The following is a 26,349-nucleotide window of genomic DNA, read 5'->3' on the forward strand; positions in this document are numbered from 1 at the left end:
GTAATGCAGCGTTGGCGAGGTTGCAAGCAAAGCAAGGGGTAGGTGCATGTGGTGTCCTAGTTGACGAAAGCCCAACACGGGAACTACGATGGTGTCGAGGGATGCTAGAACTAGCTATATACCTGCGCGGTTTTGTAGATAGAACGAAATTGCTACAGCTACGAACAAGTCTTATGGAAGCTGTCCCACGGAGAGACGTGGCGGCCTCTATAATGGCATCTTCAGTGGGGAGGCGCTTAGACACTAGAGAGGAAAATAAATCAGAATATTAGGTTAGTGCCCATGTAAGAGTCGGTGTACCCAACGCTAGCGCCCATGCATAGGTGTTACACGAAAAACAAAATCGGAAATGATTTGATCTGGCTGGCCGGCCGAAGCTTTTGGCCGGTCTCACACGCGTCGCACCATCTAATCTAGTTCGACGTCTCGCATGTCACAGGCCAACCTCGCGCACACGTCTTTTTTTAGGTTGGCCCCACTTCGCACATTTTCACCTGCCGCCCAGTTCCATCCTTATCCCCTCCGCCCAGCGGTCCCCTTTCCTCCAACTCACGTCATCCCTAGCGGCCCCGTGAATGCCTGCACCACTCACCACCATGGTTCTGCCCCAACACCGCGACCATCAACGGCCGGGGCAAACGCGACTATAGCAGTCACCATGGCCGCGAGCTGCGACTAGCTCAGAGCGATAGCTAGGAACCGCGGTCGTGGCATGTTGTGATGGCTTCATCAACGAGTTACAACTAGTAATCTCCATGCTACACGTTCAGTATCAAGAGTTCGAGACTACTAATGATTGGTATGGATGTGTAATTTAGACTTGAGAAGCATGAGACAATCATATATTTATGTATTATATCAAATTATTTTGCTAGATATCAGATTTATGTATTATATGAAGTTGTGCTATGAAAGAAAGAAAATGACTTGTCAAATATTTCAGACCCACCAAAGAGTGCAAAAGTTTCAGAAATTTCCAAGATTATTTCAGATTTCTACAATGCAGAACTGATTGGAATCCCACAAAATTTATCAAAAACAGTTCTTATTCAAAACATACACAATATGCTATATAATATCATCTCTAAAGTGTAAAAGAACTTGCAAGCAAACATTGTAACTCGAACATCATCAGCATGCTCCAAAGTCTAAAATTGCAGTAGAAGAAGTCCATGTCCTAGGGCAACATGAGTACTATTATCTGTGATAGGCTTCTCTAGTAGCAACTCAAAAACGATTATCAGCTAATTACTTCTCAATGAAGTTGGTAACTTGATTGATCATGTTTCGAGGTCTTATGATCAAAATCTGTTTAGTTTCTCTACTAATATCGATTGAATGGTCGATCCTAAAGATCCCACTCCCCACTCTTCTTGTATCACAAAAACGCAACATTTTGCAATGCTTTGAGCCAAATATGTAAAACTTTAACCACAAATTTCATTTCCTGTATTCAGATTGGATATTTGGAAATCATACGTTTGGTTTGTCTCAAAAAGTATTTGTAGAATCTTATATTATTTTTGGGTTTTAATCTTACGTAAGAATGGAAATGAACAAATGGAGTAGGGGAGCCAGTTTTGGAGGCACTTACTGATCCACTCAACAAAATGGCAAGTCTTAACACCCAAGAAAAGGTTTCTGTTCGTCCTAACGCCATTAACACTCTTATACAAAGCTCATGCAGTAAGAAGGAGAAGATAACCAAAGCATATATAAATAAACAGCAGTAAATAAAGAACGATTTCGTTAGAAAATGGAGCACATACATCAGAACAACGCATTTGATTGAGTACAAGACTTGGCCCGTGTAGGGATTAGTGAACACTAACTAGGGGATGGCAAGACTCCATGGTTCGTGTGCTCAGGATTTGGATAGGAGCATACTAGAGAGTTCTTCCGTTTCCTTCACTTTTCTTTATAATCAAGAGTACACCATTTTACACTTTAGACCCTCTGACAACAAGCTATTTACACTTGAGTACAAGATATAACTCAACACTCCCCCTCAAGATGGGGCAAATACATCAAATAACCCCATCTTGCAACAAAGACTTGAGAATTGCCTATCTGGTAACCCTTTAGTTAAAATATCTGCTACTTGGTTAGAAGAACTCACATAGGGCATGCAGATGACTCCTTGGTCTAGCTTTTCTTTAATGAAGTGTCGATCAATCTCAATGTGTTTTGTTCGACTGTGTTGTACTGGATTGTGCGCAATATCAAGAGTTATCACAATACAGCATTAAGGGTTTCGACCGAAACAAGCCCAGTTCCATTAATAAGATCCTTAACCACAAAATTTCACATATTCCATGTGCCATGGATCTGAATTCTGCTTCTGCCGTAGACCTGTCAACCACACTCTGTTTCTTGCTACGCCATGTAACAAGATTTCCTCCAACAAAGGTACAATAGCCAGATGTTGATCTTCTATCATCTAATGAGCCTGCCCAATCTGCATCTGTATAACATTCTATCTGTAAATTGCCATGGGAAGAATATAACAAACCTTTACCAGGACACCCTTTAAGATAGCGAATAATCTGATTTATTGCATCCATATGATGGGTTCGAGGATCATGCATAAATTGGCTAACAACACTTACAGCGAAAGCAATATCAGGGCGAGTATGTGATAGATAGATCAAGCGCCCAACAAGCCTTTGGTATTGTTCCCGGTCTACGGGTGAGCCTCCCTCTTTAACAAGGCGACAACCATGTTCAATTGGTGTAGAAGCTGGACGACACCCCTTCATTCCAGATTCTGATAGGAGATCCAAGATATATTTTCTCTGAGAAAGATATATACCTTTTGAACTCCTAGAGACTTCGATTCCAAGAAAATATTTTAATTGACCCAAGTCTTTAACTTCAAACTCCTGTGCCAGTTGCAACTTCAATCTCTTAATTTCCTCCTCATCATCTCCTGAAATAACAATATCATCAACATAGACTATCAATATAGCCAGTTTGCTTGCATTACGTTCGTAAAACAGAGTATGATCGGCATTACTCTGTTTATAACCCATTAGTAGTACCGCCCGTCGAAAATGATCAAACCATGCCCGAGGTGATTGTTTTAAGCCATATAATGATCGATGCAACCTAAGTACTTTGCCCTCAGTTTGTGCAGTGCCAAAACCTGGAGGTATATGCATGTAAATCTCCTCTTGGAGGTCTCCATGAAGAAAAGCATTTTTTACATCTAGTTGATGTAAATCCCAGTCAAGATTAGATGCACATGATATCAAAGTTCGTATTGTATTCATTTTGGCAACTGGAGCGAAAGTTTCTTCGTAGTCTATCCCATATGTCTGAGTATACCCTTTTGCTACTAAACGAGCCTTGTACCTCTCAACCTTACCCTCGGGATTATGCTTAATGGTGTATACCCATTTGCACCCCACAGGTTCTTTACCAGATGGTAAGTTCACGAGTTCCCATGTATTGTTCTTCTCCAAGGCTGCCATCTCCTCTAACATGGCTGTCTTCCACCTAGAATCCTTTATAGCATCCTTCCAATCTCTTGGAATAGAGGTGGAGTCTAAAGAAGCAATAAATCCTTGGAATGTTGGGCTACATTTTTCATAAGAAATAAATTTGGCAATATCATGCTTATAGACAACACAATCCTTAAGGCGCGCTGGAATATCAGTACGTCTTGCAGACTTACTGGAGCTATAGGAGAACTGGGAGCTGCTACAGATTCTACCATACCTTCTCCCTGAGTAGACTCCCTCGGTGAAGAAGAATTTTCTGGGGCATCAATATGGTCAATATCTTCTCCAGTCCCATCATTAGTTGTTGGCTCAGAAGAAGTGTCAGGCTCAATAACTTGTTGACTGGGAAAAGTGTCACTTACCTCATTTCCATCGTTACTATTAGCATCTTCCTCCCCCTCTGGTTCATTCTCCCGCTGAGATATATCAATCATAGGAGTTAGAGCTGAGCTACTGGGAGTAACATCTTTACTCATATTCTCCCCCTGACTATCAACACCATGAACAATTTTACCATCTATAGGATAAAATGGCTCATTTTCATGAAATGTGACATCCATGCTGACAAAGAACCTTTTTTCGGTAGGGCTCCAGCACCGGGACCCCTTCTGGGTAGGAGAGTAACCCACAAATATGCATTTAACTGCACGTGGATCAAGCTTCCCTGCTGAATTCCTATAGTCATGAATGAAGCAAGTACATCCAAAAACCTTGGGGGGAACAATGAAAGAATTAGCACCACTCAAACACTCAACCGGAGTCTTATGATTTAAAACCCTTGATGGCATACGATTTATTAAATATGCCGCTGTCTTGACAGCTTCACCCCAAAGGAATTTTGGCACATTCATCATAAACATGAGGGATCTAGCAACTTCTAGCAGATGTCTGTTTTTTCGTTCTGCAACCCCATTTTGTTTAGCTGTATTCACACATGTGGTTTGATGTATAATGCCATGTGAAGCTAAGAAATTATCAAAATCCTTGTTAACATACTCAGTTCCATTATCTAGCGAAATACTTTAACACTAGCATTATACTGGTTGCACACCAGAGTATAAAAGTTTTTAAATGCGGACAAAACATCAGATTTTCGCTTGAGCAAATACAGCCAAGTATATCGACTAGATTCATCAATAAAAGTTACATACCACCGTTCTCCTGATAGAGAGGTTACAACTGCTGGCCCCCAAACATCTGAATGGACTACTTCAAAAGGTACATTACTCCTCTCACTGTTGCTAGGATAATTAGTTCTCGTATGTTTTGCTAGTTCACATACATCACATACGAATTGCTCTTTGCAACAGGAGGCCAAAAGTGAGGGAAACATGCGGCCTAGTGACTGAAACGATAGGTGCCCAAGTCTATAATGTAGTAATAACAACTCATCTGTAGCGGAGACACATTTCACACTAAGTGCAAGTGAAGTCGATGCGTTGTCGAGGTAGTAGAGGCCGTCATATTCAGTTCCAGTCCCAAGAATTCTTCCTGACTTCAAATCCTGGAATACACAAAATTTAGGAGCAAACCATGCTCTGCAATTTAGTGACTTTGTAATAGAGCTGACCGACAACAAATTCACAGGAAAATTAGGAACATGTAAGACAGGGCTTAATGATAGGGTTGATGTGCAGTTAACAGATCCACAACCCATTATGGTAGCTGAAGACCCATCAGCAATGCAAACTCTATCTCTCCCAGAACGAGGCAAGTATGATGAAAAATTCTTTGGTGATCCTGTCATATGATTTGTCGCACCTGAATCAATGATCCAGGGCACACGTAAATGGTTCTCACCTTCTGTAGCCCGAGAGCCAACAGCTTCACTAGATCCTTCGGTAGCAACGGCCATCAACTTTGCCTTGAACTCTTCTAGCGCATGAGCAGCTATTGCAGGTAACTCTGCTGTCGATGATGTAAGATGAGCTCGGTCCTGCTTCTTCTCAAAGTTGTTACCGCTGCTGTTTAACCTGCTTGTTTGTCTTTGCTTCCATCCCAGAGGATAACCAACCAACTCGAAACAATTCTTCTTCACATGGCCAGGCATCTTACAATGATCACACACAACTTTGTTTCTCCTTCTGTAGTCAAACTTAGTAGTATTTGCTTGATCACTCCTAGAAGTAATAGAGGTTTGCGCGTGAGTAAGTGCAGCACGATTATCACCATGCATCTGTGGCATTGCTTCCTGGTTCGCCAAACGAGTTTCTTCTTCAAGGATACTAGCAATAGTTTGATCCAAGGTAGGCCAGTCGGGAGATGCTTGTATCATCTGAGAGCGAAGTTTAAACTCGGGATTCAGGCCTTCCAAAAAAACCTGCACCAACAATGGTTCAAACCATTCTCTAAGGAGAGACAAATCTCTAGGATCATGTGGCTTGAATGGCCGGAAGAACTCCAGATCTCTATAAAGTTTCTTGAGTTCCCCTGCATATTCTGTAACTGATTTTTGATCTTGCCTAAAGTGCCACATCTCATGCAATATTCTGCTAACCTGCATTTTGTTTGATTTACCAGAAAACTGTTTTTCAATGCTTGTCCAAACTTCAGCAGCAGTTTGAAAACTTTCAACTTGTTCCCGAACAGTTTTTTCCATTGAGCCCAGTAGCCAAACCATGACTCGCTTTTGATTCTGCTCCCACTGCTCCTGCACTACATCCGTTGGTTTCTTCTCATCTTCACTTAGGTACTTATGCAGGCCATGAGCTTCCAAAATGAACGAGGCATTGCGAGCCCAACTAAAATAGTCGCCCGGGCCAGTCAATTTAACAGGATTCGGTTCAAGGATAGACTTCTGAATTTCAGTCGAGCTACTAGACTTTACTTGGGCCTGCTCCATCAGCTGAGCAAGCATTCGCTGCATACTTTCACAAAGTTTTTCAACACTTGAATCCACACTCTTATCCTTGCTGTTATCTCCCATGCCTGCTTGCTCCAACAACAGCAACTACTTGAGAATTAACTCGGCAACTCACAGAACTAGGCCAACAAATCAGTAACTCTCAGAGGTCGCAGCTCAGATCCGGAGCGCTGCCTCCCGACCTCCCCGTCGTTCTTCCCCAAAAGAAATCCTGAGATCTGCTGTACTCGAACACGTTGCCGTCAAATGTCGCACACCAAGCTCCGTCCGGATCGCCGTGGTCTGATACCATGTAGGGATTAGTGAACACTAACTAGGGGATAGCAAGACTCCATGGTTCGTGTGCTCAGGATTTGGATAGGAGCATACTAGAGAGTTCTCTCCATTTCCTTCACTTTTCTTTATAATCAAGAGTACACCATTTTACACTTTAGACCCTCTGACAACAAGCTATTTACACTTGAGTACAAGATATAACTCAACAACCCGCAGTCCTACACCATCGACCTGCACTCAAATCACATACCGAAAATAAAAGCCAAGATCGAGATCAGGCACTGGGGGAGGTGACGGAACACGAACACGGCCGCGGCGGGTCCGTACGTGCGGAGCAGGTAGTAGTAAAGCTTGGGGAAGGCTTCGAACGCCGCCCGGCTAGTGAGCAGCCCGGCGGCTCCCGGCCCATGCATCATCACCACCGGCCCGCAGAAGAAGGCGCACACGGCCGCGACCAGCGCCAGGATCCACAGGGGAATCATCTTGTCGCCTCGCTCCTTCGATCGGCCGCCTTGTTGCTGCTGGAGTGTTTGTTCTGGAGCAGAGGAGCGGAGTGAAGGATGCAGGGGTCGCTGGGATGGTGGGGTTTTATAGCGCGCCGCGGTCCATGCATGGCGCCGCTCCTCCGGGAAGTGGAACGGCGACTGGTGCCGCATTGGCTGTGTTTATTTACCTAGGGAACCAGAGAGCCATCATAGTGCCATTCCTCGAGAAGGGAGACGACTTGTGCATGTCAGCACCGATCACACACACGCACTCGCAAGAATACTCAGAAGACAGTGGTTTTGCGTTGCGAATACTTGCAACTTTTCTGCATTCCTTCTTCTCCTCTTATTCAGTTATAGAAAGGGAACGAGGCCACTAACGGCCCGAGAAAACAGCCACGCCGAGCCACTACGATCGCGGCATCCCACGATCCAGCTCGTGCGGGGTGTGGACTACTTCTAAGCAAAAAGACTTTCTAACAAACTTATCTACTCAGCTGACTATGCAGTGTTTATTTTCTGCTAAAACTAAACTGACGAATACACAAGGTTTAAGTCCACAATCACTCCCTAAGCCTTGTGTGCTTCGTCGAGCTCCACCATCCTTATCTTCATGCGCTGCTCCTGAAGCTTGACTCGCCCAAGTGCCTTGGTGAGCACATCGGCAAGTTGATCTCCGGACCGAACGAACTCGATCTGGATCTTCCCGTTCTCCACACACTCCCGGATAAAATGATACCTGATTTCAATGTGTTTGCTCTGGTCATGGTAAACAGGGTTCTTACTCAGTGAGATGGCTGACTTGTTGTCGACGTTGAGCACCGCCGCCTTCAGTTCTTCGTCCTTTATTTCTCCCAGCAGCCGTGCGAGCCATATACCTTGGCATGCCGCCGTGGTGACGGCCATGTACTCCGACTCACATGAGGAGAGGGCCACCACCCTCTGCTTCTGTGATTGCCAGCTGACTAGGTTGCTGCCAAGGAAGAAAGCGACGCCGGTGGTGCTCCTGCGGTTGTCCACATCGCCGCCCAGATCGCAGTCGCTGTAGCCGATCAGAGGCGCATCGTGGTCACCGCGCGTGTACCGCACTCCCCAGTGCAAAGTCCCGGCCACATAGCGCAGAACATGTTTCACTGCCGCCATGTGCTCCGTCGTGGGCTCCTGCATGAACCGGGAGACGTACCCGACGGAGAAAGCAAGATCTGGCCTGGTATGGACGAGGTAGCGGAGCATGCCCACGATGCTCCTGTAATCGGTGGCGTCCACTGGCTGTGCCGAGCTCACCCTGCTCAGCTTGAAGCGCGGCTCCATGGGCGTGTGACAGAGGTTGCAACCCGTCATGTCCGCCTTGTCGAGGATCTTGACGTACGCGGCCTGACCAAGGTCGATGCCGCCATTGTGCTGCCTCACCTCGATTCCAAGATAGTAGTGGAGTCGTCCCAGGTCTCTCATGTCGAAGAGTGCCTGCATCTCCTTCTTGAAGCCATCGATCTCCTCCTCGTCCGAGCCAGTGATGATCAGATCATCGACGTAGACGCCGACGACCAGGCGCGAGGACGTCGTGCCCCTGGCGTACACCGCGTGTTCGGACGGACACTGGCTGAACCCAAGCGAGCCCAGACTCGCGTCCAGCTTGGTGTTCCATGCCCGCAGGGCCTGCTTTAGCCCATACAGGGCCTTTCTGAGCTTGAGTACCTTCGAGTCTTTGCCGGCAGCCGTGAACCCTGGTGGCTGCACCACGTAGACCTCCTCTTCTAGCTCGCCGTTGAGGAAGGCGGACTTTACGTCCATGTGGTGCACATTCCAGCTCGCGCGCGCGGCCAGAGCGAGCAGGAGGCAGACGGACTCGAGCCTGGACACCGGCGCGAACACCTCGTCGTAGTCGACGCCGTGCTTTTGAACATATCCCTTCGCCACCAACCTCGCCTTGTGCTTCACTACCGCGTCATGAGCATCCTTCTTGGTCTTGTATACCCATTTGAGACCGATCGGACGGTGACCAGCGGGCAAGTCCACGAGCTCCCAGGTCTGGTTGGCTTCAATGGAGTTCATCTCCTCCATCATCGCGTGCTGCCAGCACGTCTCACCTTTTGCCTCCTCAAAGGAGCCGGGCTCCTCGCCCAGCGCGAGGTGCAGCTCGTCGACGAGTTCGTCGTCGTTGATCTCGCCGTCAGTGTCGTCGAACTCCTCCAGCCCTGGAGGAGGCGCGTTCTGAGCCGCCTTCGCAGGCGTGTCCATGTAGCAAGGGTTGGGGAGGAAGATGCCGTCCTTGCCGCGCGTCCTCATCGGGTGCATCGGCGCGAGGTTGCCGGTCGTGCGCGCAGGAGCCGGGGGCACCGTGGGCGCGGTAGTGGTCGCCGCTGGGGTGTCGTCGTCGCCCCTGGCCGATGCTGATGTCGTGGATGGCGTGCTTGACGGGGACGCGGACTGAGCGGGTGATCGCGGGGCGCCAGGCGACGAGGGGAGCGTGCCGCAGATGCCGGACCGCCGGTGCGAATTGACATGGGCTCAATTGTAAAGCTCATACCTGCCTAGTCCGTGCCACTCTTCTCCCAGTCCCATGCTCGCGTCTCGTCAAAGACGACATCACGAGAGACATGGACTCGCTTGCCCACCGGGTCATAGAGCCGGTACGCCTTGCTCCCTGGCTCGTAGCCGATCATCACCATGGCTTTGCTCTGGTCCTCAAGCTTGGAGAGGTGTGGGCGCGTGTTCTTGACGTGCGCCACACTTCCGAACACGCGCAAGAAGTCGACGGAGGGCTTCCTGCCATGCCAGGCCTCGAACGGCGTCTTGCCTGGTACGCTTCTGGAGTATGCCCTATTGAGCACGAACGCGGCCGTGGACACGGCCTCGCCCCAAAATTGCGGTGGCACTCCCATCGCCTTGAGCATGCACCGAGCCGTCCCGACAACGGTTTGGTTGCGCCTCTCCACCACGCCATTCTGTTGGGGAGAGTGTGGCGCGGTGAGGCGCCTCTGGACCCCAAGATCAGCGAGATGTGCGCTGAACTCGCCGGAGTTGAACTCCCCGCCTCGGTCAGAGCGGAAAGTGCGCAGCTTCCGCCCCGTCTCGCGCTCTGCGTGTGCCTGGAAGCGCTGGATCGCCTTGGCTGCCTCGTCCTTGCTCCGGAGCAGGTACAACCACATGAACCTGATGTGATCATCTACAAGCAACAGGAAGTAACGCTTGCCGCCCGGAGTGGGCGGCGAGATAGGCCCGCAAAGATCACCATGCACAAGTTCAAGCGGCTCGGTGGCTCGGTAGTTGGCCTGCTGAGGGAAAGGCGCTCGTCGTTGCTTGCCCACTAGGCAGGCGTCGCAAACTTGCTCGGAGTGGTGGAAGAGAGGCATGCCCTTCACCATGTTCTGACGTGCCAGCCGCTCGAGGCCGTCGAAGTGTTGGTGCCCGAAGCGCGCGTGCCAGCGTCACGCCTCGTCCCTAGAATGCGCAGCGAGGTAAACGGGGTTGGCGAGCTATAGACGGGCGATGTAGAGCCTATTGCAGGTGCGCGGCACTCTTGCTAGGATGCGGTGCTGGCGATCGCGCACCGTCATGACGCCGGCTTCGACGTGCGTAGGACAGCCGTTCTCGTCAAGCTGCCCGATGGACACGATGTTGCTCTTCAGCCGCGGGATCCAGTACACGTTGGTGAGTGCACGGTGCCCGTCGTCAGCCGCGGCGAACAGGACGGTGCCCCATCCGTGGATTGACACGAGCGAGCCGTCCCCAAACCTGACCGAGCCATGAATGCCCTTGTCCAGCTCGGCGAACGTTGCCTCGTCGCCGGTCATGTGGTTCGACGCACCTGTGTCGAGGTACCAGGCCGCGTCCTGATCTCCGGGAGCGCGGCGCAGTTCCACGCGGGCGCGCGATTCGTTGAGGAAGACGACCTCCTCGCCCGCTCCAGCACGCGGCGTGACGGCCGCAGCTGTCAGGGAGGCCTCCTCGATCATCAGTAGACCCGGATCGTCGTCCTCGCCTGCTTGGCCTTGTGCAAGAAGGGCCTGTTCCTCCTCGCGTTTCTTCTTTCGGCAGTCCCGGGCCCAGTGGCCTGCGAAGACGCAGTAGTGGCACTTGTCATGATCCGCGTCGCCGCCGCCGTTCTTCCCACCATCGGCGTCAGTGCCAGCAGGGGATTTGCCTTTTCCGCCGCGTCCACCGCCGCGGCCACGTCCGCGGCCACGCCCTCGTCCGCGCGCCTGTGCACCTGACGAGTTGCTGCCGCTTGCGCCGTTGTTCGCCGTACGCTTCTCGTACGCGCGCAAGTCCTCCAGGGTCATCAGAAGGCGACCGGCATCCTCGCCTCCGCCGTCTTGGTCGAGGCGTTCCTCCACCACCTTGAGCCGTCCGGTGAGCTCCTCCACCGTCAGGGTGTCGAGGTCGACCAACGTCTCGATGGAGAGTGCCACCTGAGCATATTTGCGGGGCACAACTCGAAGGAACTTACGTACCACACGCGCGTCCCTGACGGGATCACCATGGATGGAGAGGTTGTTGACGAGCCCGGTGAGCCACATCGCAAAGTCGTCGACGTTCTCGCCGGGCTTGAAGCGGATATCCTCGAATTCTCGATGAAGGCCCTGGGCCTTGGCCTCGCGCACGGCGGCCGAGCCCATCCGCATGGTCTTGACGGCGTCCCAGGCCTGCTTCGCCGTCTCCTTCGTGGAGAGGACCGCGAGCATCTCCTCTGGCACCGCCCGGAGGACGGCCTCCAGGGCAGTGCGGTCGTCGTGGTAGTCGGCGGTTCCAGTGGTGACGGCGTCCCACGGCCCGCGAGTCTGCAGGATAGCTCTCATCAGGAGAGACCAGCTGCCGTAGTTGCTCCGGGTTAGTGTTGGGAACACCGTTGGGAGGGCTACCTCGCGTCTCTGCACCACCGGCGCGGCGACCTCGCGCCCGGGCACGGTGCGGCTATGCCTAGCCCTGGGAGACCGCGAGAGCGTGTGCCCACGCGTCGGCGACGGAGTCCGGGACCCGCCAGCAGAGTCCTTTCGCGACCCCTCGCCGGAGCCCTTCCGGGGCTCCTTGCTTCCCGCCATGACCACCGGATCGTACTAATGGCTCTGATGCCAATTGTCAGCACTGATCACACACACGCACTCGCAAGAATACTTAGAAGACAGTGGTTGTGCGTTGTGAACACTTGCAACTTTTCTGCATTCCTTCTTCTCCTCTTATCCAGTTACAGAAAGGGAACGAGGCCACTAACGGCCCGAGAAAACAGCCATGCCGAGCCACTACGATCGCGCCATCCCACGATCCAGCTCGTGCGGGGTGTGGACTACTTCTAAGCAAAAAAACTTTCTAACAAACTTATCTACTCAGCTGACTATGCAGCGTTTATTTTCTGCTAAGACTAAACTGACGAATACACAAGGTTTAAGTCCACAGTGCATGACCGGAGAGCTCGTCCACAGGATGAATCGCATTGGAAAAACTCGTACTCCTACGTCATAAATAAAATATAAATCAGTTTTGCTAAAACACATCTAGATGTGCCATAAGTATTGCACATCTAAGTCATATGTCATTGATCTTACATTGAGATTTGTGCGAATATTTTTTTCTCTTTTTTCTTTTTCTCTTTATGCTTGATTCACTTACTTAGATGTGCAATAACTAGAGCACATCTAGATATAAATTCCTTGCGGTCTCTTTTAAGTCCCAAAGTGAATATTTTTTTACTATATCTCGCCCCGTTCTATATATAAATCAAAAACACCGAACAGATGATTCCCCTGTGAAGAAGAGAAGGTTCCCTTACAAAGCGATTCAATAGATACAACAAGAAACTTATAGCTAGCCTAACACCTTGTCTAGGACCGACAGACAATGGCACAACTCCACTCCACTACAACACCCCTAGAAGGATGACGACGCAACTGTCACCACTGCCGAGCCTGAGAATAGACAAGGGTTTTCATCCAGAGCCCTGAAACATGAGTAAAACCCACAGCTACACCTTCAAGAAGAGAATGACACCAAAGGGCGCCGCCATTGCCGCGCCAAACGCGAAACTTTCACGCATGATCTTGCCCCTACCACCAGGAAGCACCCCTGGTCAGCACCATAGTGAGAGTTAGGCCAACCACACTAGATCCGGGAATCAACAAAGCACGCCAGAGCCTCCCGTCCCTACACCCTTGCCGCCCACACGGCCAAGAGGTGAAGGCACCACCACCACCAGGAAGCCTGCTAGAAAGCACATCGTGGAGCCCGCCATCCAGGCCGCCGCCCCGACATCCTCTGACAACTCAACACCGACGCCAAAAAATTATGGCCGACTCCCCAACTAAGCCACGAGCCTCCACCACGACATTGACAGAGAGAGCCGAAGCAAGCGTGGAAGAACAACCAGCCTCCAGCGGGGGGACCAAGTCCAACCCCTGCCCCGGCGGCCAGCCTGTGCCGCTGACCAACTGTCAACAAGCGGTAACCGGAGAGGAAGGGGTCGCGCGGATCATATCCGGCAACTCTAGATCCAATCGGGAGGGAGGGGGCATGACAGCCGACACCTCCGGGCACCCGGTGGTAGCTGGTACCTCCAGCCGCCAAGTACCCAACTCCAGCTCCATCGTCTCTCTGCGACACGCTCCGACCCCACTGCACCACCACCGAGGGCCGCCGCACCAACCTACAACAACCCGCTACCACGCGCCCACGCTCGAAGATCGTCACTGCCACCCGACAACGTTGGGCAAGCGCCACCACCACTACGTTGTAGCCCCCCTCCCCCTGGCCATGAGCACGAAGGAGACAGCCGACTACGGCCCAAGCCGTCCCGCAACCCACGCCACCCGGCGGTCACCCCGGATGCCGCCACCGCAAGCCTCCCAAAGCTGCCCCCGATCCGCACCGCCACCACATGCTGCAACCTCCGGTGGAAGAAACAGCCGACCGCATCCCAGGCTAACTGCAGCCCTCGGCCCCATGGGGTAGCACCGACCCGCCGCCCTGGTCCGCACCGCCACCACGCGCTGCAACCTCCGATGAAAGAACCAGTCGATCACAACCAGGCCAACCGCAGCCCTCGGCCCCATGGGGTAGCACCGACCCGCCGCCCCCGGTCCACACCACCACCCGCGCCGCCTGTACGGGTCCAGTCACCGTGGCCAGCACCACATGGCGTCTGCCGAACCGGAGCACCACGCCAAGGAGCGCCGCCCAGCAGAGACCCACCCACCCCCGCGCCATAGGCCGGCCCCCAGGCCATAGATCCGCCCAGAGGCCGACCCACGCATTGCCACCAAAGGGCAAGGCACCCGCAGCTGCCGCACCTCGCCTAGGCTTCAGCACATCATCGTGCCGCCGCACAGAGGCACGCCGCCGCTTGAAGACCCGTCGCTGCGCCGCTAGGTCCCACGGCAACCTAGCGCTCCCACCAGTGCTGTCCCACGCCTTCCTCGAGCCCGCGCGAGCCCGTTGCTGCGTGCTAGGCCCCACGACAACCTAGCGCTCTTGCCCGAGCAGTCCCACGCCTTCCTCTAGCCCGCGCGAGAGGAAGCAGGGCCCCGCCACCACCCCACGCCGGCCAACCTTTGCCCGGCGATAGGGAAGGAACGCCGGAAGGAGGCGGCGCACTAGGGTTCGCCCCCGGTCACCCGCGGTGAGGGGAAGGGGGGGAGGGGGTCTGCTCAGGAATTATCCGATTCTCCCCACTGTCCAAATTTGAATAATTGTTTGAAATGCCTTTTTTGTACTATATCACTGCAGGAATGGTCTTAAGCAAATTAAAGAAAAATGAATTCGATAGTTCAGACAGAGTACTCTTAAGTTCGCACAGTTGTTCACGTAGACAATGACATTTCAATACACGAGCAGCATTTCTTTCACTGAATCACCATCAGCTGGAATACTAGTACTACATGACCTAAAACGCGATCACCTTGAGTTCGGCCAGTTGTTTACAGCATGAGCAGAAAATACAGAATCCTACACCGATAAGCCAGTCCTCCAAGTTAGCCATACCTACATAACAACAGTACAATCATGAGGGTAAAATACTTAATTATCTAGAATATCAAGGCATGCACAATATAATCGAAGTGTCATTGGGGAAACATTCGGCTTACTTACAAGCATGGTATACTTCTTATATGTAAACTGAAATATAACTATTTACAAGAGCATGGCATTAGAAGTCAAAACAGAGCTTTGAGCCTTTCACAACTGTTTTCATTACCATGGAAAGTTAACAAGCTAATAAATTCATGTAACCTGGAAACATTTTTATTTATGAACCTAGTGAATGTGACAATATATAAACTACTAATCTACTAATGATCAAGTTGAGAAATTAACTGCATATAAAACAAAAGCAACATCTTTCTTGACTAGAGATACTTATCAGTTAATATAACTTAGCAAGTGTGTGCTAACGGAAACTCTACTAACTAGGATTCTGTCAAAGTAGTGGATGCCTTACAAATTACAAAAAGAGTCACTAGTAGAAAAAGGGGCTTGGTTCGGCCAGAAAAGAGCATTAGTACCGGTTACATTACGAACCGGGACTAATGCATTAGTCCCAGTTCGAGCGGTTAGGGCACCGTACAATCATTACTCCCGGTTCAAATGGGACCTTTAGTCCCGGTTGGTGCCGGGACTAAAGGGTGTGATGCACATTAGTACCAGTTTGTGGCACGAACCGGTACTAAGCCTAACCTTTAGTACCGGTTCGTGGCACGAACCGGTACTAATGGGGTTGAGGCATTAGTACCGGTTCGTGGCACGAACCGGTACTAATGGTGCAATTTTCAAATCCTACCCCCCCCCCCTCCCGGTGTATCGCCTTTTCAGTTTTGTAAAAAAGCAAAAGAAAATAATAAAAACTTCAAAAGTTAAAATCCTTCGAGATGTAGTTATGTTACTACATCTACTAGTTAGGAAAATTTAAAACTTAAATTTGGACATGTTTTGCAAAAAGTGTAGGGAAAATGTAAAACGGCTATAAAACTTTTGCATACGATGTCAGAAAAAAATGTATAATATATCAAAATGTTCAGCATGAAAATCCGCATCCGGTTTTGACAGCCTATGGCCTGTTTGCAAATTTTTAGAATCCTTAAATTCTAAAAAGAAAAAAAGTTATGCTCAAATTTCAGTTTTTTTTGAATTTTCGTTAAATCTGGTCAAACTATGATCAAACTACTTATTCAAGAAGTATTAGTGTTACTAAATAATTATTCAAGGATATTAGTGTTACTAAATAATTATTTCAATTTTTTTGAATTTTGGTCAAATCTGGTCAAACTATGGTCAAACTACTAATTCAAGAAATATTAGTGTTACTAAATAATTATTGTTTTTTAGAACGACAGTTTCAAACTCAAACAGTGAAATGTGTGACTTCATGCTCAAGCTAAACTCCTGAGGGTTAATAGGATTGACATCTTACTATTGTCAGGAAAACAACAAGTGCAGACTTGAAAAGGAGGGAGAATAGAACCCGAAAGTTAAGCGTGCTCAGGCTAGGGTAGTGAGAGGATGAGTGACCGTTCGGAAAGTTAGATGATTTGGAATGATGAGGGGTGATTAGAGATTAGAGGTTAAATTAAGCAGTGATGAGGGCTGATTAGAGATTAGAGGTTAAAATAATTCAAAAATTTGAAAATTCAAGAAAAGTTTCAAAAAAAATCAAAAAAATAAAAAAATCATAAAATTTCCTTTAGTACCGGTTGATGGCACCAACCGGGACTAAAGGTGGACCTCCACGCAGCGGCCATGTGGAGGGCCTTTAGTCCCGGTTTGTATAAGAACCGGGACTAAAGGGGGGGCCTTTAGTAACGACCCTTTAGTCCCGGTTCCAGAATCGGGACTAAAGGCCCTTATGAACCGGGACAAATGGCCCTTTTTCTACTAGTGAGTTAATACACATAGGAAAAAATAATCATCACATTATACTAGCATGTCTCACCAAATAATCATCTCACATATTGTTCACTTCATCTCCACCATCCCATCACCAATGCCAGTACCTACAAAGATAATAAGTCAGGAACAATTGACAATCTGATGGAAAACCAAAGAATAGAGAGACTTATAATGGGATACCTAGGTCAACTGAGACTGCATAGTAATGCATTATGAGAAAAATAACATGAGCCAAAGAAAATTATGTATTCTCTAGTGCAAAACTGTAAATGGACTCCTTACTTTAGAAAGATATTCAACAAAAAAATAAAATAGGACTTAAGTATATTCAACTGGTTTCAGCTTCCAAACAAAAGAGTGTAACTAGTTTTAAGCTTCAAAAGGTGCCAACGGAGTTACACATTTGGTTATCTAGGTCTAAGCTTCCATTTACTTCTCTTCCATTTTAAACTCTTATGTGTCACACGTTTTCGAGAGAACGGCAGACAACCGCGGTCCAGTACTGACTATTACCATAACACAATCCACATGAGAGATAAGATAATTTCTAGATATCATCTTGAGTAAACTCAAATCCTTGTCAAACCAAGTGGAAAAGTAAGACATTACGAAAACTAAAAATCCGACGAGAAACATAATAGGTTCAGTTGTGCATCTAAACTAGCTAATAACAACAGGGCTCTTCCACAAGTGACAAAAACTATTGTCTTGATTTCCAATTGGTATGCATCCGATGCTAAAAAGATATATACTTGATAGGCACATAAGACTACGTTTGAGACACAATTTATGCATACGACCAACAGAAAAGAACAGTGACCTTAAGTACCTTTTTCTTCTTAAAGAATTCATCAAGTAGCAAAAGAAAAAAATTGATGTGATTTGAACTTCAATCATCAGCACAATACCAAAGGATATGATAGGCATTTCAGCAACCAAAAATAATAATTTTCTAATAGGGAAAATGTATGTCAGTCCCACTAGTCTTCCTTGAATTTCTCACTTTGCCCTTACATTTTAGGTAACTATGAAACTGCCCCCCTTCCATCCATTTTATTATGATTTTGCCATAAAGTATTGGCGAAGTCACAATTCTAAGGAAAACTAGTAGCAATGACATAAATTTCCCTATCTTATAATACTGAATAAAATAATATAAAGGGCTTGCTATTAATACCTGCCGCGTAGCAAAACTCAAATGGATAATAGCTATGGAAGCCGGTCATATTGGGAAGTTTCTTAAACTCCATTGACTGGAGATAGACCATGAACAAAGCGGAACCTATCTTTAAAAGTAGTGCATTACTCTCCTCGGCAAACCCCACTAAAAATAGGTACCCCTTCCAAGTTGAACTGAGCTCCTTGAATTCAATAGCTCTGTCGAGCACCCATACAGCCAAACCATCAGAATCAGGCTTTCTCTTCCATATCTCGGCGTGGAATCCTGAGAGATCAATGAAGCCAAGCCCACCATCCTCTGTGGGCATAATCCTTAGCTTTGAAATGCCGGCTTCTATGTGCGGTGGCAGCTCTATCACAGCTAGGCTCTGCCTATCCAAATCAAACTCAACTATGACATACCGGCGATTGTGATGATGCCCCTCCTTAATTAACCAGCAAATGGAATTCCCAATCAAAGTGCTGGGTTCTGGCGAGGCTATAAACGATTGCAGCTGCAGTGACTTGATATTGCTCCATGTGCCGTTCTCTGATGAGTAAAGGCATGCGAAAACTCTTTTAGGATTATCAGCACGTACGTAATGGGCTACCAGGGCCACCTGGAAATGGCCGTGACTGCGGGCAGGGCGAAGCACCGCCCCGTTGAAGATGAACATCTGGTCAACGTCCAGCTCTGGTGGGAAGATGAGGCGGCACTGCTCGCGGGCGACGGGATCCCACACCAATAGGTGGCGCGGCGGCCATGTGTTTTGCCTTGAGCTGAAGATAAGTACAAGTCCATGGCGGCAGTCGACGATGCGGTTGCCGTCATGGAGAGGCTTGAAGAAGCGATCGCCGGGGATGCGATCTGGTCGATCCAGCAGTGGAACAAACGGACAGGAGCTATACTCATCGAGGAAGAAGCCAAGGAGAGGAGGCTTGCCGTGGTGGCCGCGGAAGCGGCGTTGGAATTGGGGATCGCCGATGAGGCTGCGCCAACGCTTGCAAACGAGGGAGGCCCTGGGGAGGGAGGAAGGGCGGGGCGGCAGGCGGAGGAGAATCTCCCGGAGCAGGTCGTCGTCGTCTGGCAGAGAGGCGGGCGGCGGAGGGGTGCGGCGGAGCGGAGGAGACATCTCCCCTCGCGTGCTCATGGTTAGGGTTTAGCGCCGCAGCTTCTCTCAGGGCTTGCTTGGTCACTTCATAAACCATCTGGATTGCCCGGGATCATGGCTCGATCCACGAGGGTCGTCCCAGCCGGGAAAAGTTACACGTGGTTACAGTTTAGTTGTTTCGTTTGGGCCAGGCCGAGCGAATTTCAGACCCATCGTATAGTGCAAAAATTCAGAAATTTTCGAAATTATTTCGGATTTCCACAATGCAAATCCTAACCAAAATGCCACCGAAATTCATGGAATTTACTGAAAATTGTTCTGATTAGAAAACACACACACGATATGATATCAAAATTGTTCTGAAAGAAAGCTTTGAAAATGACCGTATGGGTTCAGTCTACAAAGGCCACCTTACAGAAAGATTTGAATATGAGCAACCAATTTTACTGTGAGGCTAGTGGAACGCCGACTCGTCAACTAAGAGATACATAATAAGCAAATGAACCACTCAAAATACAAGGAGCAGACTCACGGTGTCCAACTGCCAATTCACCTACTGTCTACAGAGGTCACTGAAATAATATAGTGGGAGCTAACAAATTTAACAGTTCGTTCCTGCAAATGCACTTCGCACTCGATAAGCACATACTGCAACGGATCAATCTTCAGATGGGAATGGATCATCACTGGCCACACCACCAGAAAATACAAAATCTTAACACCAGCAAGCCGTTCCTGCAACTTATACCCATACCTACATACACAACAATCCAATCAGTTACATAGTGCCTTAATGCATGGTGGGCAAATACTGCAACTCTCTAGAGCATCACGACATGCACAGTATAATGTAAATAGCACTAGGGAAATAAATGTCAAAACAATAGAAAGAATAAATATTCGGCTTACTTATATAACCATAGTATACGAAAAATACCCTTTGGAACATGATGGTAATTACACCTGACAACTGATTTTATTTTTTAAAAATTCATAAAAAGTCACAATGTTCCGAAAATTTTCGCAACAAACTTGAGCTCGTTTCTGTCGTAAAAAATTATTCTGTAACGAGATATTCTCCGACAAAATTCTGACAAATTGTCAGAAAATATAGCATGAACAGTACCTTGTATACAGCGACAAATTTATTTTTTTTACGCCCACAACAACATGAAAGTCATTTCTTCGCGAAAGATTTTATACGAGTGCAACAATAAATCTACTTTGTTTGCAAAAAAAATCAGATTTTTTTACTTTCTTACAAAAAAACGGGTGTAATTACACCCGAGAGCCACAAGTTTCTGTCCGCATACTTCTTATATATAAACTGAAGTACTACTCACAAAGGAACTAGTATTGGCAGGACTCATAAAATAACATATCTTTCAGCCCAAAATTGATGCCATTTTATAACTTTGCATGCCATTAGAACTCAGAATAGAGCTTTATGCCTTCAACCACCATTTTCATTACCGTCAGAAGTTAACAACATATAATATCATCATATAAAGTTACAAATTCATGTAACCTGGATTTTTTTTATGAACCTAGTCAATGTGACAATATATAAACTATTGATCTAGACATCTAGTAGTGATCAAGTTGAGAACTTGACTTCATATAAAATAAAAGCAACATCTGACTTGACTAGAGATACTTAGCAGTGTGTGCTAACTGAAACTAATCTAACTAGGATTCTGAATTATTTGTGCTCTGGCATATATAGTTTTCAATTACTTAGGCAAAGTAGTGGATGCCTTACAAATTACAAATCGAGTTAATACACATAGGAAGAAAGCATCGGTCAAAGCCCATGCGGCAACAAATTGTAGAATAGCATACATATTCCCGTGGACATATCTAGGAGATAATGTTACGCTACCTTTGCAGTGATCACATCATACTATCATGTCTCACCAAACAAACATCTCACATATTGTTCGATGCTTCATCTCCATCATGTCCATCAAGAATGCCAGTTCCTACGAGCATAATAAGTCAGGAACCAATGACAATTCCGATGGAAAACCATCGATAGAAGAGAGAATTACAATGGGATATCTAGGTCAACTGAGAGGTGCATAGTTATGTAATCTGAGAAAAGTAATATGAGCCATGAAGAGAGTTATTTATTCTCTAGTGCAAATGGACTCCTCACTTCAGGAAAATATTCAACTAAACAGAAAATAGAACTTCAATTTATTCAATTGGTTCCAGCTTCCAAGTGAAAGAGTGTAACTAGCTTTAAGCTTCAAAAAGTGTCGATGGAGTTACACATTTGGTTGGTTCGGGCTCAGCTTCCATCAAGTTTTCTTCCATTTTTGACTGTCATGGCATGTGTCACATTGTCAAGAAAACCGCGACCCAGTACAGAATATTACCATAACACAATTCCCTAAAGAGAAAAGATACTTTCCAGAAATCATCTTCGGTAAACTCAATTTCTTGTCAGACCAAGCAGAACAAATTAAGACATCCCAAATATAAACCTAACAACAAATAAAATAGGTTCAACCTATTTTCATTTTTTTTCCAGCAGGGCTCTTCCACAAGGGACAAGAACTATTGTGTCAATTAACTATTATGTATCCGGTGCTGAAAAGATGTATACTTCAGATAGGCACATAATACTACATTTGAAACACAATTTGTGCATATGAGCAACAGAAAAACTAACAGTGACTTTACGCACTATTTTCTTTTAAAGAATTCATCGGGCAGCATAAGGAAAAATTGATGTGATTTGAACTTCAATCATCAGACTCGAGGATATGATAGGCATTTCAGCAACTAATTACTAAAACATAAATTTGTTTTATAATACTGTGAAGTAAATTATATGAAGACTTGCTATTACCTGCAGCATAGCAACATGCAAATGGATAATGGTGATGACAGAACATCGTATGGGAAAGTTCCTTAAACTCCATTGACTGGAGATAGACCAAGAAGACACCAGAAGGTCGCCGTACAAGGACTGCATTATTCTCCTCGACGAACCCCTGTAAAAAGAGGTAGTCTCGCTTGCAAGTTGATCCGATCTTCTCAAAGTCAATAGCTCTGTAGAGCACCCATACAGCTAAACCGTCAGAATCAGGCATTCTCTTCCATAACTGGGCTTGGAATTGTGAGAAATAGATGAAGCCAAGCCCACCATCTTCGGCTGGCATAATACTTAGGTTGTGATAGCCGGCATCTATGTGTGGTGGCAGCTCTCTCAAAGCTAGGCTCTGCCTATCCAGATCAAACTCAAGTATGACACATTGATGGTTCCTCTGAATTAACCAACAAAAGGAATTCCCAGTCAAAGTACTTGTTCCATTCTGCCATTGCAGCTGCAGTGAGCTGATATTGCCCCATATCCCGGTCTCCAAGGAGTACAGGCATGCCGAAACTCTTTCGCTTTCTCTGTCGCCGGCCATCAGGGCCACCTGGAAATGGCTAGAACGGCAGCCTCGGCCGCCGGCAGGGCGAAGCACACCGCCATTGAAGATGGACATCTGGTGGCTGTCCAGCTCTGGTGGGGGATCAGGCGGCGCTGCTCGCGGGCAACGGGGTCCCACACAAGTAGCCGCCTTTGGCCGAGGAAAAAGACAAGTCCGTGGCGACAGTCGATGATGTGGCCGTCATCGAGAGAAATGGAGAAGCGAGCGCCGGGGATGCGATCTGGTCGATCCAGCATTGGAATAAACGAACAGGAGCGATGTTCTCATGGAGGAAGAAGCCAAGAAGTGGAGGCTTGCCGTGGTGGTCGCGGAACCGGCGTTGGAATTGGGGATCGGTGACGAGGCTGCGCCAGCGCTTGCAAACGAGGGAGGCCCGGGGGAGGGAGGAAGGGCGCGGCGGCAGGCGGAGGAGAATCTCCCGGAGCAGGTCCTTGTTGTCTGGCAGAGAGGCAGGCGGCGGAGCGGTGCGGCGGCGGCGAAGGCGGGGAGACATCTCCCCTCTTGCGCTCTTCGCAGTGCAGCTCCCTACAATGGGTTCTCTTTTTTTTTCTTTGAGATTATAGCTCCCCTCAATGAATTTTTTGTCGAAATCACTAATTAAGAAATACTCGTTGCAAAGAACACTCCACTTTCCCAGTCGCGACAAGTGGCGCACATGCAGCATGCCACTTGTCGCAACTTGGAAGTTTTCCTTTTTTCGTAGGTCCGTTTATTCAAAATGTTTTGTCTTTTAAACCGTGTGTCCAAATCTCGAACCGTTTTCACTATTGGATTCCTCGCGTTGAGATTTTCAAAACTAGATTCCATGTTGATAGGTTTTGACGAACTTTTTTTCAGAAAAAAACCGGGCGAAAAAACTGAAACCAAGAGCACGATTTTTTTTCCTTTCCGAAAGAGGCATGTCCGTGCCTCTCGCGAAAATCAAGCCTGTGCCTTTCGTGAAAGCAAAACCGTGACTCTCGTGGAAGGAAAAAAAAACAGAAAACACATTTTTTTCGTTTCTGAGAGGCACGGCCGTGACTCTCGCGAAAGCACAACCGTGCCTCTCGCGGAAGCAAAACCGTGACTCTCGCGAAAGGAAAAAAAACAGAAAACACGTATTTTTTTCCTTTCTGAGAGGCACAGCTGTGACTCTCGCGAAAGCACAACCGTGCCTCTCGTGGAAGCAAAACCGTGACTCTCGCGAAAGAAAAAAAACAAAAAACGCGTTTTGTTTTTCCCTTTTTCGAGAAGCACGGCCGTGACTCTCGCGAAAGCACAACCGTGCCTCTCGCGGAAGCAAAACCGCGACTCTCGCGAAAAAGAACAAAAAACACGTTTTTTCATTTTCAAAAGGCACGGTCGTGACTCTCGCTAAAGCACACCCTGCCTCTCGCGGAAAAGAACCGTGACTTTCACGAAAGAAAAAAATGTGTTTTTTTCGCGTGATCGAAAAGCTAAGGAAGATCGAGGAAAAACCAAAATGTCGAAAAAACCCGAAAAAACCATTTAAAAAGTCGAAAACGCGTGCGGAAAAATAAAAAAAATCCAAAGAGAGCTTCCAGAGCGCGACACCTAGCGAATGGCTGAGAGCGCGCCAAGTGATGCTGATCGTTGCGAAACTCCTGAAGGAGCGCTCGTTAACTAGTTGCTCCCGTTTTTTGTGATTTGGTTGGTTGAACCAGAACTGGCTATCTGGGCCGTGCCAGCCATGCCGGCCCACTAGCATGTCTGGCACGGCTCGGGCTAAACGGGACATGCCTGACACGCCTGTAACACCCCTGTCCAGATATTCTAAAAAAAAGATATTCTAAAAAAACAATTGTCCAGATCGATTTTTTTTAGTGTTGTCCAGATCGAAATGAGGGGGATCTGTTGAGGGTAGGTGAGATACTTGGGAGAATAGGGTGAGGAACGAGAGGAAGAGAATGAGTTGGTTAGTTCATTTCATACAACATGTTCTCCTCAGGATCAGGATTAAGTACATGACTCGCTCAGCTCTCGGGCAATCACACACATACCCTGTTACTAAGATCCACCGGTCGGTTACACAGAACTTACACGCCCACTCTAGGCTTTGGGCCTACTCGACAGTCATCAAGTCTGGTCTTGCATGGCTGGTGTGACTCTCTCCTCGTCTTTATGCCTGTTTCAATGCAAATGTGCTTACACGAGGTGCTAATTACATTAAATAGCTTAGTAACTCAACTCCAAAATACACAGGTGCTTTAGTTTGTTGTTGCTAAGCCAACTTTATTTACTTTCTCCGTCTAGGTGAATAAGTCATCTTAGGTTGTGCACCGCAATCAAGGTGGAAAGAAAAACAAGAGAACTTAATGTTTATTTGCTAATTAATACCATTGCATGCAACGTACTGACCACTGCATGTCATGTTTGGTAGTCTCAAGTCATTAAAAACATACATGTTCCACATCTCTTATCGGTTGATTCCTTTATTTATGTCAAAAAAACAAGAAACAACATGAGAGTTGATGCACCATGCCTATGTGTTTTGGGACTATTTGATTTTCGTAAGATGACTTACACACCTAGACGGAGAGAGTAATAATTTAGCACATAAACTTTTTTATGCATTGGTCAACTTCTTTCATTTAAGTGGCTTACCTAGGTTCATGTGCTTGGTATTTATCTTTTATGGGATCATCAAAGTGCTCTCTCTTTCATAATTACTATGCCATGTCATTTTTCTGCTTATGTGACATGTTTAGCATCTATCCACCATAGAGCACTGGAAGGGGCCTTTAGAACGAGCGTCGTTGCTCGGGTCTTCTTGCTCCCGGATTGGGGGTGCTGGAAAGCGTCAACGGAGCACTTCGTAGTCTTCCCATATTGTTGCCGATAATGGTTTGCGCCATTGCATGTGGAGCTGGACCATCGGAGCTTTGCCTCGCTTCATCACGCGACACATCAAAGGGGCCGTACCTGGCCGTGACACTGGGCACACGGACCGACATGACATATTTATATTTTTATTTTTATTTTTATTATATATCATATATGGCCTAAAAACAGCCCAAGATGCCCAAGATGACCTAAAAACAGCCCAACAGGCTAAACCGTGTGCGGGCCTATGTACCTTGTGTGCCGGCCAAAATAGCAGTTGGGCCCTGTCTGGACCTGAGTGTGCAGCACGCTGACACGACACAACCCATTTACTAATCGTGCCTCTGTGGGGCGTATCGTGGCAGGCACGATCAGCACGGGGTGGGCCGTGTCGTGCCTGCCTGTTTGGCCAGCTCTGTGTTGGACTATCCTGGGCTAGATCAACTATTCGGTAGGGAGGCTGACGTAGTACATGTTTTCTTGGGAAAGTCATTCGGCTCATTTAACAATGTCAAACCATAATCAAACTAGGCATTCATCTTCCCAATATAAATCATCGTTTGAACCATATAAGCTAATCAAAGGAGGGAGTATCAAATATACCTACCAAGCAGCTACCGCAACATTTTCTTTCAGGCCGAGCTATCCAACCACATGTGATCGATGTCTTTCACTACGAAGAATATTTTCAAGGTCAACCGAACCTGATCTATCGCTCATGCTTCTGATGTAAACGTACCCAATCCCAGAGATATCCACACTTCATTCACCCTTTTACACATGCAGAGAACATGCATAATATCTCAGCCT

At 47.5% G+C, this 26,349-nt stretch overlaps 1 protein-coding gene across 1 annotated transcript; it reads right to left on the reverse strand.

Moving 5' to 3' along the window:
* Window positions 1–14,929: 14,929 nt before the first annotated feature.
* On the reverse strand, window positions 14,930–19,316 carry LOC123059096 (uncharacterized). Its single transcript, XM_044481738.1, has 3 exons — window positions 18,178–19,316; window positions 17,044–17,104; window positions 14,930–15,098 (listed from the first exon to the last, which is right to left on the reverse strand). The coding sequence occupies exons 1-2, from the start codon at window positions 19,307–19,309 to the stop codon at window positions 17,067–17,069; spliced, it is 1,170 nt and encodes a 389-aa protein (XP_044337673.1). The 5' UTR covers window positions 19,310–19,316; the 3' UTR covers window positions 14,930–15,098; window positions 17,044–17,066.
* Window positions 19,317–26,349: the final 7,033 nt, after the last annotated feature.

The sequence above is a fragment of the Triticum aestivum genome, chromosome 3A (genome assembly GCF_018294505.1).
Source record: "Triticum aestivum cultivar Chinese Spring chromosome 3A, IWGSC CS RefSeq v2.1, whole genome shotgun sequence".
In the NCBI taxonomy this organism is placed as follows: Eukaryota; Viridiplantae; Streptophyta; class Magnoliopsida; order Poales; family Poaceae; genus Triticum; species Triticum aestivum.